The 19,542-nt window shown below is 36.7% G+C and overlaps 1 protein-coding gene across 2 annotated transcripts in view; it reads right to left on the bottom strand.

The window, feature by feature from the left end:
- LOC127962906 (copine-5) overlaps positions 1-16,070 on the bottom strand; it is a 68,415-nt gene extending 52,345 nt beyond the window's left edge. For both annotated transcript variants that reach the window (XM_052562505.1, XM_052562506.1), the window contains exons 1-3: positions 14,661-16,070; positions 2,403-2,443; positions 565-611 (exon numbers count right to left, since the gene is read on the bottom strand). In XM_052562505.1, coding sequence (XP_052418465.1) covers positions 565-611; positions 2,403-2,443; positions 14,661-14,770 — 198 coding nt within the window. In that variant the 5' untranslated portion in view covers positions 14,771-16,070. The remainder of the gene's footprint in view (positions 1-564; positions 612-2,402; positions 2,444-14,660) is intronic.
- Between the last annotated feature and the right edge of the window lie 3,472 nt (positions 16,071-19,542).

Below are 19,542 nucleotides of genomic sequence, written 5' to 3'. Positions count from 1 at the left end.
GCTTTGACACATTCACATCAGCCATGAGAAGACCTGCTAGAACAGCCGTCATCCGCTAATAGGGGATTCAATTAAAAGAGTCTGAAACACAAACCAAGACTTGCAAAAGAGAACCGCAATACAATTTTTCATACTCAAGGTCTTTTTTGCTAGCTCAGTGATGAATATGATAGCCTGAGGATGTCCGATTTTCAGCTGATTGCAATGACCTGCCAAAATCCAAGGGGTCGGGTCCTCCAGCTCAACGCAATTTAGGTGTGAAAAATCACGTTTAGTGAGCTGGGAAGCATTACACATGCATTGGCCCGTAACTTTAGAGCCAGATCGACTTTAATGCTAATCGCTAACAGAAAGTGTACAATCATCTTAACAGTCAATCACTGCCATGGGGACAAATTCATGAATATTCAACAGGAGAATCAATGGGCAGTGATGGGCACCAGAGGGTTGCGGTGACACTGAAGGGGGCGGAGATATAGAGAGGATATGCAGAGCTGATTAGGGCAAATGAGGGAGCCTCTGTCAGAGCTGATTGTAGGTTTGTTCCTGAACGTGGACACTTACCTCACGCCACTGCTTAGACTCCACTCCCTGAGTGTACAGAACACACACTGAGAAGATGAGAGAGAGAGAGAGAGAGAGAGAGAGAGAGAGAGAAATCAGCATCTTTTTCATTTTGAAGAAAAAGCTTTTATGTTACAGTTACTGTAGATGCATCTCTAATGAAAAGCTGAACAATGAGAAGCTTAGAAACCCACAGAAAAGAAACATCACAAACGAGGTCTTTTGTTAATGTCTCAATTTTTCTTATTGACAATAATGAAATGAAACAGAGAATAAAGTTGAATAAAATGAGTTTCCCGCTTACATTTTCCTCCTGAGAAACAGACTTAATTTCCTATAATTTGTGTATAGAATTTTGAAGAAATCACAAGCCGAATTATTTGCCTTATACAATATTGATAAATTATTTTATACAATGTAGCATTCTAATAATGATTATTAGAATTATTAACTGACTAACCATCAATCATTTCACTGATTAATTAGTAGGCTTTGATTAAATTAATTTTAGACTTTGATTTATTACGCTTTTACACCTACAAACAATTACATTACTATTATACAAAAACTTTTTTTTTTTGAGAATATAAATAAATGTGGCACTCAAATTGACAGACAGAGAGACATTTTCATTCACCATTCAAGTATGTGAAAAATTAAATGACTGACATCATTTTGCCTAACATCTCCTTTTGTTAGACATGTGGATATGGAACAAAAAAGTGATAACGCTATTTTTTTTTAAGTGAACTATTTTATTCACAATATTATCTTTAAAAAACATTAACTCTAAAATGAAAGAAAACGTATTCTGAATAACTTGCATTCACAAATAAAAAGACACAAGTAACATTACATAGCTTCAAAGTTCAAACTGAGCGTGATACTGACACTTTAGTACTTGTAAAACTGCTTGTTAAAAAAAGTGTAATAAAAAAAAAACATGACTGGACTTTACTGGAGTGCCAAATTGCAGAGCTTGAGCAAACATCTACATCATTATGATAAGATGCTTTCTTAACTGCTCTTTTTTTGTTTTTGTTGTGTTAGATTTGTGTCTTAGAGGGAAATGCAGCACATATTTATTGGCATGGTTTGTTTATATCAAACTTCATTTTACCCCTAAATTAATAATGTAAAAGAAATTCACTGTGAGTTTTTTTGTGGAGCCAAATGTCCACACCTGCTTTGGGATTCAACATAAGGGTAAAGAGCCAATATCTACCTACTGGGTTTTTATTGGGTCAATACAAAAATATTTGAAAGGAAAATAAATAGGTTTATTTCAAAGTTATTCATTTTACACATACAACAATTTGGAGCATGATGAAGATTAACAGAATTATACATCTCCTTGATGAAAGAGCAATGCCTAGTAAATGTGAATGTTCTTGCAAAGATTAGAATTGCAAAGGTGGCCAGACTATTTGACCCATTGCTCTCTATTTCATAATCTCATGTCTTCAGCAAGAGATTTACTGTACACATGTCTAAATGTCCCCATGACTCAAGAAGCATTTGTATTCAGGGGGCTGAGCTCATGCTCTGCATATATTAAGCACTTCTGCATTTCTGTTGATAGTGAAGAAAAGCTGTCACATTGTGATGCAAATTCTATGCATGCATTTTCTGCAACTTGGAGAAATAGCAGAGTAGACAATTTTACAGGCAAAGTGTGGAAAGCAGAAGAAAGACGGAGAGGTGACGAAGAGACCGAACTGGAAAACAATATGTCAGTGGAGTACGAAGCCTGGAGACTGGGTTTAAAAAATAGATTTTAAAATGATTTTAGGTTTAAAAACAAGTGCTTCAGCTAAGAAAAAAAGAGAAGTACTTACAAGGATCAGACTTGGAGAAGGTGTCCCGATCTAACAGATTTCTGGGGAAACAGGAAGGAAAAGAGAGTCAATTAAGGACTGATAAACTAGGTCACTTCGGTCAAACAGTTCCGGCATAAAATTATACAAAGGCCGTAATGGAGCTCTCATTTACATGTAATTTCAGAAACCATCCATCGCCTTCCATTAGCAGCCACAAAAACATCTCTTGACATTATATTTTTTTGTCATTTTCTCTGTGTTTTGAAGCAAGATACACTTCCATCATTATTCTCCAGTCCCTCCAAAAATTCAGTGATCCATTTGAAAGCATAAGGAACAGCATATGGCTACAAAAACATTAGCAGAGCAACAACACAAAATAGAAGCAGCTCTACCATCATTGCTTCAGAAAAATTATGCAGACAAATTATGCAGATGCTGGAAACACAGCTTTATCTGCATTATAAATACACAAACTATCTATAATTATTATTTTAACCTGTTCATCATCTTAAAGGAATGTCATATCACTTAATCTCTCACAATCATATCTCTCTTATGTAGTGAACAACAGTCAGATTGGCATTCCAAGGACCAGATTATGGCAGGGCCCCTCTCTAAATGTTGTGGAGGGAGATTTAACACATTAATGGGATATTGGTGTAGAAACATAAACAAAAGTACAGAACCATCAGATAAGATGCCAAGACAACTGCCAGACACATTGAGCAGGACAAGAAGGGAGACCTTCTGCACTCACAACCACCTAAAAGAGGACCTCTCATTGGACTACGGGGTTGACCCTCACCATCTCACCCAATCCTAAGGTTTAGGAAATGACGGCCATAAAAAAAAAACATCCAGATCTCTGGATGTAACAGCAGTGGCTGAAACAAAGGAAGGCCCCAAAGATCTATCCAAATCAATTGGTACCCATGTTTAGAGACCTTAAATGGACATAAAGCACAAGGGATTCAATCCTCAGATGAAGTACAGTGTATGTTGATGGCCATTGACAATGTTAACATAAAAGTTAACGGAAGCAGGCCTATTAAAGGTGTCATATAATGCGATTTCAAGTTTTCCTTTCTGTTTGGAGTGTTACAAGCTGTTTATGAATAGATATGATCCCTAAAGTTGCAAAGACTGAAGTCTCAAACCCAAAAAGATATTCTTTATCAAATTTAAGACTTGTCCACGCCCTCCTAAAATGTCTCGTTTATACATTCTCGCACATGTCTATGTCATGATGTGGTAAGATTTGCACGATGCCGCCCAAATGTTCACGCAAAGAAAGAAGGCATAACTTTGATGCTCACTGTTGTTCTTCTGGAATGGAGAGGCGCAAGATTCCTGTCTTCTCCTCATCAGAAGTAGATGGTAACTTCCCAAAAGACACTTCTTTTTTTTTGGCGGCTGTCAAAGCCTTATTTGATCGGTGAGTGACGTAGAATAGAATGACTGCTAAGCCTGACGGGGCGTGTACGAGAGAGAGCCCCGGCTGTGCGCGCGCACTCACAGTCTTCAAATAACACGAGCGCTTCTTGCTCTATCTCTCGTGCATATTAATCAAAATCTTTAAACACGATAGAAAAAGGGCGAAAAAAATTTTTTTTTTTCTTTTTTTTTTTTTTTTTTTGGAAAAGCACTCTCTGTATTAGCTGAAAGCCCTCAAGTTTACATTGGTTACTGTATTCTTTCAATTGCTCTAAACAAGTATTTTGGGTGACCTTTTTTATTGAATGCTAGACATCAAGTTGTAGTTATTTTCATCTGAAAGAAGAACTTTTTTTCAGTAAGCTAGGCCCTATGTGTTCAGTAAGCTTGTTTCAGTAAGCTATGTGTTTTCAAGGCTTCAATCTCTATACAAGTGCAAAGTAATGCATTCTTAGGGGCCGTTCACATTTCGTGTCTTTTGCGCGCGCAAGTTCGTTATTTCCAATGTAGGCGCGCGGCATGCGCGCTCATAATGGAAGCGATGCGGTCACGACGCGCATCGAGTTAAAAACATTTCATCTTTTCAGAAAGCCGCAAGCGCACCGCGGGTCATGTGACAAGAACTAACCAATCAGCTTCATCCTTTCCCATAACAACGTTGAAAACTTAGCTAAGATGAAGGAACAGCTGATCATAGCTATATATGGATTGCCATTTTGAAATAAATTTAGTAGCAGAGCTACTGCAAGCGATTTTTAGTGCTGCAAATGCATTTATCCTTTGCTGAAATTTCCGCGTCTTCATGGAGAGAGCACGCATGGTTGCTTAGCAAAGGCAGACGCCTCAGGAGCGCTTCTGCCCGAGCGCTTTGGAAAGAAGGAGAAAGCGGTGCGCCTAGCGTTTTCCACGCGTTTTTAGGCGCGATATGTGAACGGCCCCTTAGTCTTTTATTTTGTAATTTTAAGAGCAATAAACATATTGCAATGTTAAGGAATTCATGATTTTTTTCATTCAGATATGTAAATCAACATGTATAAATTGTTAGAAGTCAATTAATGGGGAGATAATCGAAATCGAATGGGTCTGAAAAAATTAATCGTTAGATTAATCGATGCATCGAAAAAATAATCGCTAGATTAATCGTTTAAAAAATAATCGTTTATCCCAGCCCTAGTGAGGAGGTGCAGAGCCTCATAGAAATTTGGTCAGATGACCATGAGCATGTCAGAGTTAAGAAGAATTAATGCACTCCGCTTGAAGTTACGAGCGATTCCCGCTTGCAGTGCATTAGAATGTTGTTTCAAGCCGCATCCGCGCTTCATTATAGAAATGTATTTTTTGCATGTTGTGGTGTATACAAACAATATAATAGATTATGGCCAGGGACAAAACCAGCCCGTGCAGTCGTGTTGTCGTGTAGTTGTATTGTCTCCGTGTTGTTTGCTGACTTTTACTCTTATGTTGGAATTTTCCCGCACGTAAATTCTGACCAAACGAAAAAAAGTTTAGGAAATACGTCATGGCCAATGAGTGATGTAGATGTTGTCATGTGACTGCATTTTGGTTCGTTTCAACTGGTACGGACCAAAGCAATCAGTGTGGTGTGAAAAGGAACCAAAAAAGTTGAAAAATGCTACAATGTATAATTGTTTGCCCTTGGTTCGGACCAAATGAATCGAACTATAGGTTTGTGAAAGCACCCTAACAGTTCTGCATCCCATTCAGTGTTTGACATCTATTTAATGAACTGGATTGTTGAATCAGAGCAGACTGATACAGAAAGTTATTCTGGCATGCGGTTTCAACAAACTCTCTGAGAGTCTGAAAGGACTATAAATAGAACATTGTACACCTAGAAAATTGAGACGGGCTTAATGAAAACAATAAAAAAAACCTTTGATTTGATTCAATAGTATTGAAAAATATCTCATTTCTGTCACAATATCTTTTAATTAAATTTATATGTGGCGCTGGACTGTATAATGGCTGTTTGAAAATTCAGAAACTGTTCTCTAACACCGATGAGTGTCAGCTCCACACTCTTAATGCATGCTGTCGTATCAAACAGACACAGAAAAAAAAGACAGTCAATTCACTTTTTAAACATCCCTCCAACTGAAAACATTTTAAATGAGTCTCACAATCCTTTACCGTTCAATAGAGACCCTTGAGAACCCAATGACCAAAAAGTTTATTTATAGGGACAGAAGCTGCCGCTTAAAGCAAGAAGCAAACATTTAACTGCACACAGACAATGTTTTATAAAACAGGATAAAACTGACTTGAAGTCACATGATTTTTTTCTGTTCCGTCTGTATTTTAAAAAGGCATGTAATAAATGATACAGACCTTAGAAAGTTTGAAAAGCTGAAAATTTGCAGTACTAAGGGCATTACAACAGTGTTTTATGATTAATGACCTACTGTTAAAACTGTTGAAATAAAGGCTTCTGGAGAGCAATAACTCTATAGTCTTAAAAATGGGCTTAACTGTCTGAACATATAGAGGCTCTGACAGATCTCTGATGTTCAAACACATACCGTATGTTCAAATTAACTCCTCTGGGCTTTGAGGCACGACTACATCTTATGAGGAATCCTAGAAAACTTTCAATGTGAGAAGTGTGTAAGAAAGGTTTAAATTTAGCCATAAAAGACAGGACATTTATTATACATTTAAACAAAAATAATTATTTAATTAATCAACCATTAATCAATACCTTGCTTGTCATGTCATGCTTTCTTTCAGAGGGTTAACATATATACCACTAAGAAGAGTATATCTATCTATCTATCTATCTATCTATCTATCTAGATTGCATTCCATTGTGTTTTTTGGAAACCAAAGTCACTGCACTCGTTTACCAAGAAATGTTTTAGCACTTCATGCTTCCTTCTGCTGACCAGCTTTTTGTAGATGCTGATTTCATATTCCAGCAGGATTTGGCACCTGAATTGAGGCAGTAATTAAAGCAAAAGGAGCCCCTACCAAGTATTGAGTACATGTTCAGTAAATGAACCTACTTTCCAGAAGGCCAACAGTTCACTAAAAATGTTTTTTTTTTTTATTGGTCTTATGAAGTATTCTAATTTGTTGAGATGAATTGGTGGGGTTTTGTTAAATGTGAGCCAAAATTATCACAATTAAATCAACCAAAGACTTAAACTACTTCAGTCTGTGTGCATTATTTTTTTTTAATATATAAGTTTCACAATTTAAATTGAATTACTGAAATAAATGAACTTTTCCATGACAATCTAATTTATTGAAATTCACCTGTATACACACACACACATAATGTACATTCTGTTATTGGACTTTCATGGTATGTGCAACCATTAAAACATTCTTCAAAACAAAAACAAAAACAAAAAAGAATGAAAGAGGAGGCAAGAGAGGCAGGATCATCTTGGAAATTATATCAATTAATGTTTTGAGTTACAGAAGTTTTAGTAGTACAATGAACTACAACAGCGTAAATGATCTCTTGTAAAAGATCATTTGATTCAGTTCTTTATGATTTGGCCCTTTTCTGTGTTTATTTTTGATCTACGGTATTAACATTCCTAGTAAACACTATCCTGAATACTTACACTGAATCATAGTGTTCTGTGTTGTTGTTTGTGATGCTATATCACATCTCACTTTGGTGATATTAGCACCACAGATCAGTTCTTTCTCTTTGCTAAGGAAGTGGTCTGACACTATTGGACTTGTGATCCAGTCCCCTTCTCACCCATGCTCTCCCAGAACCCAGTGGCACTGTAATTGGCACCCTCATGCGGGAGAAGCTATTTCAGCCTGAGGGAGCAAAATAGATTCTAAACTCCTCAGCCAGCCAATGAATCCTCATTGGTTCAAAGAAGCAGAAAAAAAGTAATTCAACTTGCTATCTGGTTAAGAGGGGCAAAGAGAAAATTCAGAGTGCATCTCAGCCCAAAGCCACAGACCTGGAGGTGGAGGAGGGGAAAGGATCATATCGCTCATCATGTTGTCTGGAATGAAAACTGTTGTAGTCTGGCCACCCTGACAGGGGTATTACCACCGTGACAGACTCTCTGGTCAATGGAGAGTCCTTATCATCATGGCTATTTGATGAACTCTGAACAAAGCCAAGAGCAGGACTGAGTATGAACAACACCAGGCGAAACATTTCCCATGAGTCAAAACAAAAGATGGCCAGCAGGGTGTAATTTACTGTATTAGGGCTCTATCTAACTGTCACCTAAAGGCACACTGGGCACTGGCAAACAAACAGAACATTAGAATGTCTCTCAAAGGTCCTGTGCCACTTCTAAGACCTAGGAAGTCCTTTTATAGTGTTTCATTAAATGCAATATGAATTGCATTTCTCAAGGAGTAATTACAGAAGAATAGGGGCGTCAGCATTTTTCCATCTCATCAACAAGAATTAAACAGTGTAATTAAATCTTGGCAAATGCAATTCATAAACAACGCATAAATCTCCCAAAAAAACTTTAGTGAAGTCACAATCCAGAGGGCCAACAATCTTGTTTTGCATGTCTCTCGCTCAATAGCTTATAAATGCAACTAATGTGACAGTTAATCATAAATACTGATCTATGGTGCTCATTTAAGTTGAGTTACCTCTTTATATGATAGATATATTGAGTATTTGATTACAGAGGACAGTACAAATAATAAAACATAAATAAAATAAATAAAAAACTAATTAAAAAATCACTAAAGTGTTAGTGATGGTGTGATTAGAGTAGCAAGACATTAGTTTTCAGCCTACACTTGTAAGGACTATATGACTCATTTTAACAGATGGTAACACTGAATAACCAACAGCTCTGATGCAATATTTATGCATATTTATGCACTGGGGTCAATACAATTTTTTGCAAGAATTTTATACTTTTATTCAGCATTAAATTGGGATGCATTAAATTGATAAAAAGTGACAGTAATAAAACAATAATGTCACAAAAGATTTTCAAAAATACATTTTGTATGAAGTTTGCTTTAATTAAAAAACACTCCACAAAAATATTAAGCAGGAAACCGGTTTTCATAACTGATGATAATAAGAAATGTTTCCTGAAAACCAAATCAGCATTTTAAAAATAATTTCTGAAATGATCATGTGACACAGAGTACTGGAGCAATGGCTGTTGAAAATTCTGCTGTTTAAACTGTTATTTTAAATTGTAATAATATTTCACAATATTACTGCTTTTATTGTCTTTTGAACAACAACAAAAAATAAAGCTTTGGTGAGCTTAAGACATTTTTAAGAACATTCTAAAAAAATCTTAACCATCACAAACTTTTGGTGTACCGTTAAAAACTTGTGATACACAATGAGTTATGTGAGAGTAAATTAATATGATAACAGAGAAAGCATTGTGTTGTTTTGTATGTAAATAATGTTTTTTTTTTTTACACAAAGAGGTAGAGGAATGCAAAATTATAATTACCACAAAAATTCTTTATAAGATAATATTTATTAAAAAACTTATTGAGAAACGTATCCGAGCAAACCCAGATCAAAGAAAGAAAGTAAGTACCGTAATGCAAGTCACGAAGGAAAAAAGCCAAAAACATACCTTCTCCCATCTCTGTTTACTATGCTAAATAGTGTTTGCTCTGGTGGTCCACCTGTCAGTGCCTTCATGAAGATATCAGTATTTTGGATCAAGTAATTATATTTTGATTAAAGAAAACAAAAACATGTTGCTTTTAAGCAATAGTGTTGTTACACACCCAACCAACCAATAACATTACAATAACAACCAAGAACAAATTGGTGGTAATAAACAGCTAGGCTACTAGTAGTGATGTAAAAGCATCAATGCTGATATTAATCAGACGAGTCAGTTGTTGTTTTGACAAACAGGAGTTCAAAACTTTGATGCAATCAATGTGTTTTCATTTCAACAAAGGGTCAGCTGCACTTGACTGAATAAGCCCAATAATGATCAGAGTTGAATTGCAAGTGTAGACAAGCCTCTTGTTATTCCCAGTATCTTTGTCACATCACACAACGCTCGCGAACAGCACACAAGAGAATTCTGGGTTTGTGAGACAGCCGTTTTGAGTTCTTTGATTCGACACCATCCTCTGTAAAAACACAGGCATACCCACACTCGCTCTACTGACACATTTATATGCTTACTAAATCAGCCAGCTCAATTAGAAACTGTCCAAGCTCTCACCCAGCCCATCCATCCGTTCAGCAGCTGTGTTTTTTTTCCTCAACCATCTGTTTGACTATTCACCATATTAAGCGCTTCCCTCAGTGACACGCAGAGGTCAGACACTCAGTCCCTCCTCCTAAAACCTGTTATCTACCAACCTATGATTTCATTTTAATCACATACTGGCCATATCACAGACTTATTCCTAAAGGTTTAAAATTGAGGCGTTGTAATATCGGTTGATTCCTCTAGATGTCAATTATGGCAATCAAATCTACAGACAAAAATCATTGCAAAAACAGGACAAAAAGATGTGAATAGAGAATAGATGAAAACAATGCATAAACTAGGACACTCACACAACCACTTCTGCAGTAGATTACAGTGTGAATACATAATGACTGTAAATCTCTGCGCCTCATTCGGCATCTCACATCTTTTGGCATTGATTCTGCATCTTTATCACACACTGAAGACCTCACCATCCATCCATCTATCCAGTCAATTAATTCATCCATCCATCTTTCACATTTCTCTTTCTCCCAGTCTCACTTTGGATACTTGTTTCATCACCAGTTAAAGTTCAAGTAGCATCTGCAAAATCAGCCCTGATTGTTTTTCATTTGGTGGCATTTAGAGAAACAGTCAATCCAAAAATGAATATTTTCTGAAGGTTTACTCACCTTCTGATTATTCAAGATGCAGTTGAGTTTGCATCATCAGAACATTTGGAAACTTTAGCAGTACATCACTTGCCTATGGATCCTCTCAAAACGAGAGTTCAAACAGCTGACTAAAATATCACAAGTAATCCACACAACTACAGTCCATAAAATAATATCTTGTGAAGCTAAAACTGTGTTTGTAATAAACAAATGTATTAAGATGTTTTAACAAAAAAATAGCATCCAGCTAAAATACAAAAGTACTGTATCCTTAATATTGTTTACTCCAATGAAAAAGTAATCTTATCTAAAGCAGGGGTGAAATATGCACAGGTCAAGCACTGTTTAGAAGAGAAAACAGTCAAACATATTGGTGGATTTTCACAGCAGAGGATCCTTTGATGAGCAAGTGAAATAATTTCTTCAAATCTGTTCAGATGAAGAAACAATTCATCTAGGTACCCCTTCAGTCACCTGAGGGTCAGCAAATTTTCTTGGAAGGAAGATATGTTGGAAGCAGGACACAAAGGAGTATAAAGGTACTTCATTTTTCAAGAATATATAATCAAATGAGGAAATCCAGCAATAAAAGTCACTGGAGCTGAACGAATAGCAAAAGAACAATAACGGCTTACAATAAACCACGGCTCCATTTGGAATCAAGTCACTTGCTGAGAATGGAGCTAAACCCCAACCGTAAATCATCTCCAGGTTTGTAGAAACCCACCAGACAGAGCCCTTCTCAGCAGAGCAGAGCCCAGAGAGGCTAGCAGCAGAGGGGTGCAGAGTGAATGTAGATGTAGTCCATGACCATGATCTGGTTCCTCACCTGCAAGGTCAGCTAAGAGGAGGATGTGGATCTGCATTGAAACTGAAGCTTGCCAAAAACTGCAACTTTATTCTTCCACATTTACAACACAGACAGCTACTCTTGAAGGATAATAACAACAGGGGTACATCGTTTTTGGCAAGGACACCATGCTAAAACCATATTTCCCAGCAGAAAGGAGCTTTGTTGATGTCCAGTATATGTGTATGTACACATTTGAGTTATGATTAAAATTATCTGTTCAGTTCATGAATGATCAGATTCAAAGAAAATGAAGTTTAAAATTGATTTCAAATCCATGAAAATTCAATAAAAATCTCTGAAAAGCATTCTCAGTTCCTGCAAACTTTTAAACAGTAGTGTATAACTAAAACACAAGTATCTTTCTAATGCTTAAGACCCACTGAGTATGTCCAAACATTTTTTTCTGCCATTTGACTATATTACCAATCAAAAACCCCCAAACCAAATTAGTGCCAGACAACTGGATCAATCGCGTATCTCTCACTCACAGGACAGCATTTGTTTGTGATGAGGATTTTCACAAAGCCTCTGGTATGTCCGACCAAACGTTCTGCTCTCTAGTAACATCAGCAGGTTATAAGGGAATCTGGATTGGGAAGTGAAGCGATTCCATTCCATGTCTGCCACAATCCCCTGATAATCAGCCCAAACTAAATCAATTACAGAGAACAAATGTGGGTGATAATTTCAACCACCACTACACAGAGTCTCATCACAGACCTGGAGAGAATGTTCTGCACTGACAGAGAAGGCCATAATGGTTCAGGCCCAATAGATTTACTTATTCATTGATTTAATCACAGCAGCAATTAGGGTGGCAAAAATCTAATTCAATTAAAAATAACAAAAAAACCATTTTTTTAATCAATAATTTGACCACATATTTGATAAAACCAATGAGTTTTTTTATCTGTTATGTAGAAGCAGGAAGAGTGAAAAAAATCCAATAAAGCAAAGCAAATGGCATTTTATAATTAGAATTAGGAACCTAACCAAACAAGAATCTTCCAAAAATTATTTAAGAATCAAGTGAGATCCTACTGAACAACCTCATATTAGTTAAACTCCAGATATTTTTCTGGTCCATTAGAATCTTATTTGAACCAATTACCTATATAGATATACAGTATGACAGAAATCCCTTTATAATGGATAATGACCCCATTAGAATTCCCTTAGGACTTTTTTTTTAATATAAGAGAAAGTGAAGAAACGTGTAGAAAAAAATTGCTCTTAAAGGTCTATGATACTTATCAAATATGTATCATGTCAAGTTCAAATTGAAATACAATTTCTTACTAAAGACTGTAGAGTTTAGTGTAATGTGTAATTGGCACTATTGCTTGTATTTCTATATAATAATTTAGTTGCAAATGTACCGTTTTAAAAAGCAATTTATATCTAGTTCATTAAAAACAGTTAAGATCCCATTTAGCTAATGTTATGAAGTCTTGGTCTTTAAGAGAGGAATTTATTCAGCTAACAATCATACCAAATTACACCCATAATCAGTATTATTTCTTTCTTCATGAAGACAGCAGGCAATATTAACTTGCAGTCGAGAAGTTTGCGAGCTTATGGTTAATAGCTACTTGCACAGGAAATTGCTCTCATTAAATAGATGGTCTGACTGTCAAGTTGGGAAATTCTGTAAAATAATTTTGTCTAAATTGGATTGAAGCATGTATAATTGACTATAAATGACTATTAAAGACATAGCAGATGTTGAGTAGGCCAGCAGTATCCATTACTCCTCAAGATGATTGAAAACCAAAAGCAATAGCCCACCTATCAGTCTGAGCAATGAACCGGCTGTGGTCTTGGCTGCAGAGCCCTATGACTCAAATTCATTTTCACTACATCTCAAAACCTGTTTTTCCAGCAGCAGCGTTTTAGTGATTCATTCTTAATAAGAGCAATGTTATCTGCCCTAAAAGCAAAGATGATGATAAAAGCATCTTCCAAAAAAACTTTCACCCAGATACAACAGGAATTATATTGCAAGAAACATAAAAAAAACAACTCTGCTATTTTGTAATGTAGTGAATAATGTATGCATTGACGTGAGGAAATTTGGGTGGGGTCTTTATGCTCCCTCTAATGAAAACTGACTGTATTCTTCAGTACTGCAATGCTATGATTTGGCAACTAGTAGTAATATCACATTTTACAAGCTAATAAAAGAAGAAGAATTAGTTAAGAAATTGAAGATGCATTTCTTCTAACAAGCAGTTCATGTAACTAAACATGACAAATATGACATTTATTATTGATGGAAAGCAAAGATTAGGTTTTTCTTCACTGTCCTTGATGTTCACGGAATATGACAATTTATGGCATCTCTGAAACAGCTGAGCAGCAACATCAAGTGCTTTGGGCAAGCTGCCTATGTAGATGCATCTCTGGATATATTAGATATTTATGCTCATATCAATACTGTAAAGCCAGAAAGTCTGGAATCAAATTTTTGCCTGTGAACTGCTACTTCTAAAGCTTAATTTTCTTAAAATTCCTTGCAGCTCAAGCCAAAAATGGTAACACTTTATTTAATCTGTCCTTGTTACACTTTACATGTTACTTTTGTAATAATTATAAATTATGCATAATTACATGCAAGTAAACCTAAACCAAACCCTAATCCCAACCATAACCAGTCAGTAGACCGCATGTAGTTATTACTCAGTATTTAAATGTATAATTACACTATAACAAGCACACCTTAAAATAAAGTGTAACCTAAAAAATGTATTCCATTGACAGGCTATATGTATTCCATTAACTCTGAAAAATGAAGCTAAAAATAGGCTAAAGCCTGATCCAGAAGGAGAACATTTTATGCTTCTTTAGACCAAAACCATCTACATACTGATGTAGTGAAGGACATGTATGCTAGTCGGAATAACCCTAGAAAGGAGAAAAATATTTTTTCTCTAAAGAAACAAATATTCAACTTAAGACCAAACAGTTTTTTTTTTGTTTGTTTTTTTTTAATAAGAAATTATTTGCTGAACCTGAAAAAAAAACAAAAAAACATTTGAATAATCTTTAATCGAACCAACTGATATTATGCGGCCAACATGAAGTATATGCACCATATAAATCTAGTAATTTTGGCTTGAACGAGTCAATGTACAGTAAAGTGATTTCTGCCTCATACCTGCACGATACGGTGATCTCCACTTTGGTGGCGGGAATATCCCCCGTGATAGGGTCGAACTCGCACACTGAGGCCATGTCCTCCAGTTTATCCATAACGTCGCCTTCCATGGGCGCGCTGGACAAGAGGAGGCTCTCTACTTCAAACAGTTTTACAGTTCTGGGTCCTGCGGTGCTTACTGAAATCTCACAGCTCCAGCGAGGACCGCAGCAGGACGACAGAGATTCAGCGTCTGTGCTGGAGGAGCCCTGGAGACCGCGAGTGCCCTGTGATGCGCTCAAATTAAGAAACCAGCAATGTTACAAGAAAAAAAAAAGATGACAACGTAAAGGGTTTGCTTTGCTAAATGAAAAACTCAAGACAGGGTTCAAGTGCGCGACTCTTCTGACAGCGGTGAGATCTCTGCGTCTGCACTGTGTGGAGTGGAAAGTAAAAGAGCAGAACTCCACCCTCGCGCATTCTTTCACACATTCGCTCGGCACAGCATCACGCTATTGATCCACAGATACGGCTCATTACTCCCTGAGCTATTTCTCACAGCGGTTAACTTCCGAAATACAACCCTCAGCGCACACTGTAAAAATAAAGAGAGGAAATTAACGTACAAGTGCTACAGTAAAAACCTGTATATTTGGTTAACTATCAAGTCAAAGTCACATATGGCGTTTTATTAAATACGACTGATTCAAAGCAGCTTCACATGAATAAACGGGAAAATATAAGTGTAAAAAAAAGCAGCTTTACAACAGTGTCGTTATTCAGCTCCATTTAGTTCCGTGTTGCCTCAGTTCAGTTCAATGCCAATGTTGTAAATGTCATCAGTTACAAAACTCTACAGAAGAAAATAGCGTCATTATTCAGCTCAGGTCAGTTCAATGTTAATTCAATTCAGCTTAAATAACAGTGTCAGTGTAAGTGTCACCATCCAGCTCAATTCAGTTCAAATTTTGTTCTCATCTGATAGCAGGGCAGTTAACTTGAACTATAAGTTACATTACCTTATACGCTGAAAAAAAAAATGTATAGAAACAATTTTCACTCTGAAGCTGCACTTCAAAAAAAATTCATTGCATTGAATGAAATGTGAAATTTTGAAGCGAAAATACTTAAAGTTGTTTGAATTAGCTAGAACAAATAAACAATTTTCTAGGCAACTGAGGGTTCTGTTTATAAGACAACATTTCAGAGTTATATTGTGATGCGGAAAATAAGTGGATTGTTATCAACAAACACTTTGAAAGGGCTAGAATAATTACAACATAAAATCCATTTACGTCTGGTAGATGACAGGAATCTGAGTTAGAGCTGATAAAAAGCACAGCATGAGATGGCCCACCCAGAGATGTTCATGCTGCAACTGCATTTCAGCACCACATTATTGGACAGCTCCGTCATCCCTTTTTCTGCCATCCAGCAACACTAATTGAAAAACAACAACAACAACAAAAAAAAAAACATTTTTTTTTAATATATATACAGTATACAAATTCCCCCCAAAGTTTCTTAGAATCAAAGTTAATCACTTGTCAGATTTAAATACAGCTGCTGCTGTCTATCCTGAACCCAAAGGCCCTGCTGACCCATTTCAGGGTTTTTTCCCCACACCCAAACCACCCAGTGAGTAATTATAGATGTTACTAGTGGAGGGCTGAAGGTGACAGCATGGCCTGCATTCTGACAGGACGGCATGCTCGAATACTATCTAGTCCCACTGTCACAGAAGATCCATGCTCCAGCGGGAGGCCTGACTGACACAATGGTGTTGCACTGGTTTAGAGGCTTGGTTAGAATGTGTGTGAAAAAGAAAACAGAAACCCTCTCAAACTCTTGAAATACTCTGCTGCTCAGAATGCGAATTTCCTATCAACTGCATCTGCTATTGTTCCTCTTGAGCTAAGAGTGAAAATGGAGAGACACTTCATTCAGAGTCTTTCCTCTTGGTTTGGATCCAATTCCTCAGAGGACTTCACAGGTTGACATCCAGCTCTGCTTTTCCGTCACACACATCGGCGGATCAGACACAGGCGCTTCTTTTCTCACTGTCTCCTTTAAATTCCATCTCCAAAAATCAAAATAAAGCAGAAACCAAACGGTAAACAAGGCACCGTCACTGAATTAGCCATTGCTTCGTAATTTCATGGCTTCATGCATGGTGGAAACCATTAGTCAAGTGGCTTTCAATAACATGACATGTATCCACAGGCCAGCCCGCCTGGACAGTGTGTCATAGATTCATTGCTTTCTCAAGCTGAAAATTCCTGTAGTATCTGTCTATAGACATCCGAAGCAGGTCATCCCTCTCATATCTGCTCACAAACCCTCTATGCAACCCAGTCCATCATTTTATCCATCACTTCCTAAAGAAATAAAGGCCACATATACTTTAAATGCAACAAGAGAGTAGGGAGCAATGCATACTGTGTAGGGACCATGTCAACTGGAACAGAGTTCATGCACGGAGCTCATTTCTAATAAGCTGATTACCTGAATTAGGTGTGTTAACAAAGAGAGACATGCCAAATATGCAGAGATGGGGGGCACGAGGACTGGAATTGAGAAATGCTGGAATTGTCACTATAATCTGTCCACACTGGATGCAACAAATACCTCGTTTATAATGGGTTTTAATGTTTTTGTCTTGATGCTCCAGAACACACGACATCACAATAGACTAAGGGCTGTTACATTTCTGTCACACGTGTGAGATATTCTACTAATCACAATGCACTGGATAGCTGGCCAATTAAAGCATACCTCGCTTTTCATAACAATGAGCTTTGTAAAAATCGATGCGTCCAGAAAATTGGGGGATTAAGGAGAAACAATATTGAATAGTGTGTGGAAAATAATGTTGTTGTTTTTTTGTTTTGTTTTTTACTTAAACCACATAAACCCACTTCATTACACCAAATACACAAAATAGTGTTTTTAGCAACATCATATGACCCCTCAAATTGACCACATTTCCAAAGCTACATTTATGTTCATTTTGATTTGAAAAAAGAAAATGTAAAAAAAATAATAATAATTCTCTCAGTTTGTGATCTAAAGGAAGAAACAACTGAATTGTGTTCTATATTGTGACAGATATCCAAGACTTTCAAAAAAAAGGAGAAAAATGTAGGTCGGGACTTTTTATGCATTTATGTTTTGTAGGCCAACCCAGAAATTAGCATCACCCTTGTTCCATAGATAAAAAAACAACAGCAGCATTTTTCTATTGGATTACTTCAATACATAACACAAAATTTCTCTCCATACTTGCTCTTATAGTACTCCAGTGAAAATATAGCCTGACCGAAGTTAAAATCGTTATTTGAGCTGATAACAACAGGCACACTATATTCCGAAATGCTAAAGTGTTTTTGTTTTTAGCAGTTCATCTGTCTGTTATATTGCCACAAGCTGATGAAAGCAGCTGTGAGAATGTGGTCTATCTCCCCTGCACAGATGATTCCCTCTCTGGATTCCTTCTGGGTTTGGCCACATGTTGCTTCAGTTCAATGAGGTGGATTCTGTCACTGCCTGCTCTAATGGATACACAACGGCTTATTTGTTGGTAGTCAAATTGAACTCAGTACTCCTGAGGCAGGAGTCTGTTTAAGAGTTATATCTTCTCTAAAGCTTTTGACAAATGCCATTTTTCGTTCCAGAAAGAAGCAATGCATTCAGTGTTTCAGCAAAAGCGCAATATCAGACAGCTTGTCTGAAGCCATTGGTTTCTAGGTCAAAAATAAGTTCTCAGAGAAACAGCTTTCAGTAAGCCTACAAGCTGCATTGCAACTTCAGTTTGAAAGGTAAAGTAAGTGTTAAATAAAAGTGTGGTCAGTGAAAGCTTTTAGATGGCAAAGTTATATCTTTGTAAAGATCATTCATTGTCCACAGTGCTCTGGCTGTCACCCTGTATGGGATTTAAAAAAAAGGTTCAATATAAAAGCCAGTGAGAAAGCTAGTTCTCTCACAGACAATAGATATGGTGACACATGCCATAGTAACAAGTAGGTTTGGGGGTCAGGTGATTTGTTATGTGACAGGAGGGCTGTCTCTTTCTCCAGTGTTCTTATGTAAATTCATTTTCCCACAGTTATGATAACTTAAGTAAATCTCTAAGCACAATATGGTCGACTGAAGCCCACGCCATTTACTCACCCACCCATTATACTTACTCTTTTATTGTTCCAAATCTGCATGACTTTCTTTCTTCTGTGGAACAAAAACAGAGATTTAATAAGTATCCACTTGGGTGAATTCAATGCAAACACAGTAACCTGTGGCTCACTTTAGCACATATTACAGTACCAAACATGTCAGCAAAATGTACATGTAGCACCATGATTATTGTGCATGTGTACCTGCCACAACACAAAACTGAAGCATTTTAACAGTAAAACTGTGGCGTCCAGCAACTTGCACTTGACACTCTAGTCAAATATATTGTGGAAATGTTCACTTGGCAGGCCTTCTGATATTTTAATAGCAAATATGAAATGTGGAAATGTTGACATTTTGGAGATTATCTATTTCTTTAAATTTAATTCTGTGACAAAAACGAAGAATACACTGTAACACAAAAAAAAGGTTCTTGAACTTCACCTTGCATGTTCCTACCTCAAGAGGATGAGTATATTTGAAGGAGAAATTTCTGCTGAACAGTTCTCTAAAGAAAACCCTTAAGAATGACCTTTGATAATAACAAAAGAGCAAGCCAACGCAATGAAAATGGAAAAGAGGGTCAAAGTAATATTTGGGCTCAGAGATGAATGCCCTTTGTACTTGGAAAACCAAAAAAAACAGGCTGGTTAGAAGTCACATTAAATACAAAATAATCAACAAATCGATTCATTAATCAGGAAAAGCATTCTCTTTTGATCTCATTAAATGT

The sequence above is a fragment of the Carassius gibelio genome, chromosome B8, assembly GCF_023724105.1.
Source record: "Carassius gibelio isolate Cgi1373 ecotype wild population from Czech Republic chromosome B8, carGib1.2-hapl.c, whole genome shotgun sequence".
In the NCBI taxonomy this organism is placed as follows: domain Eukaryota; kingdom Metazoa; phylum Chordata; class Actinopteri; order Cypriniformes; family Cyprinidae; genus Carassius; species Carassius gibelio.
Note: the sequence above shows the minus strand (reverse complement) of the source record. Positions and strands in the feature narration are given on the sequence as shown.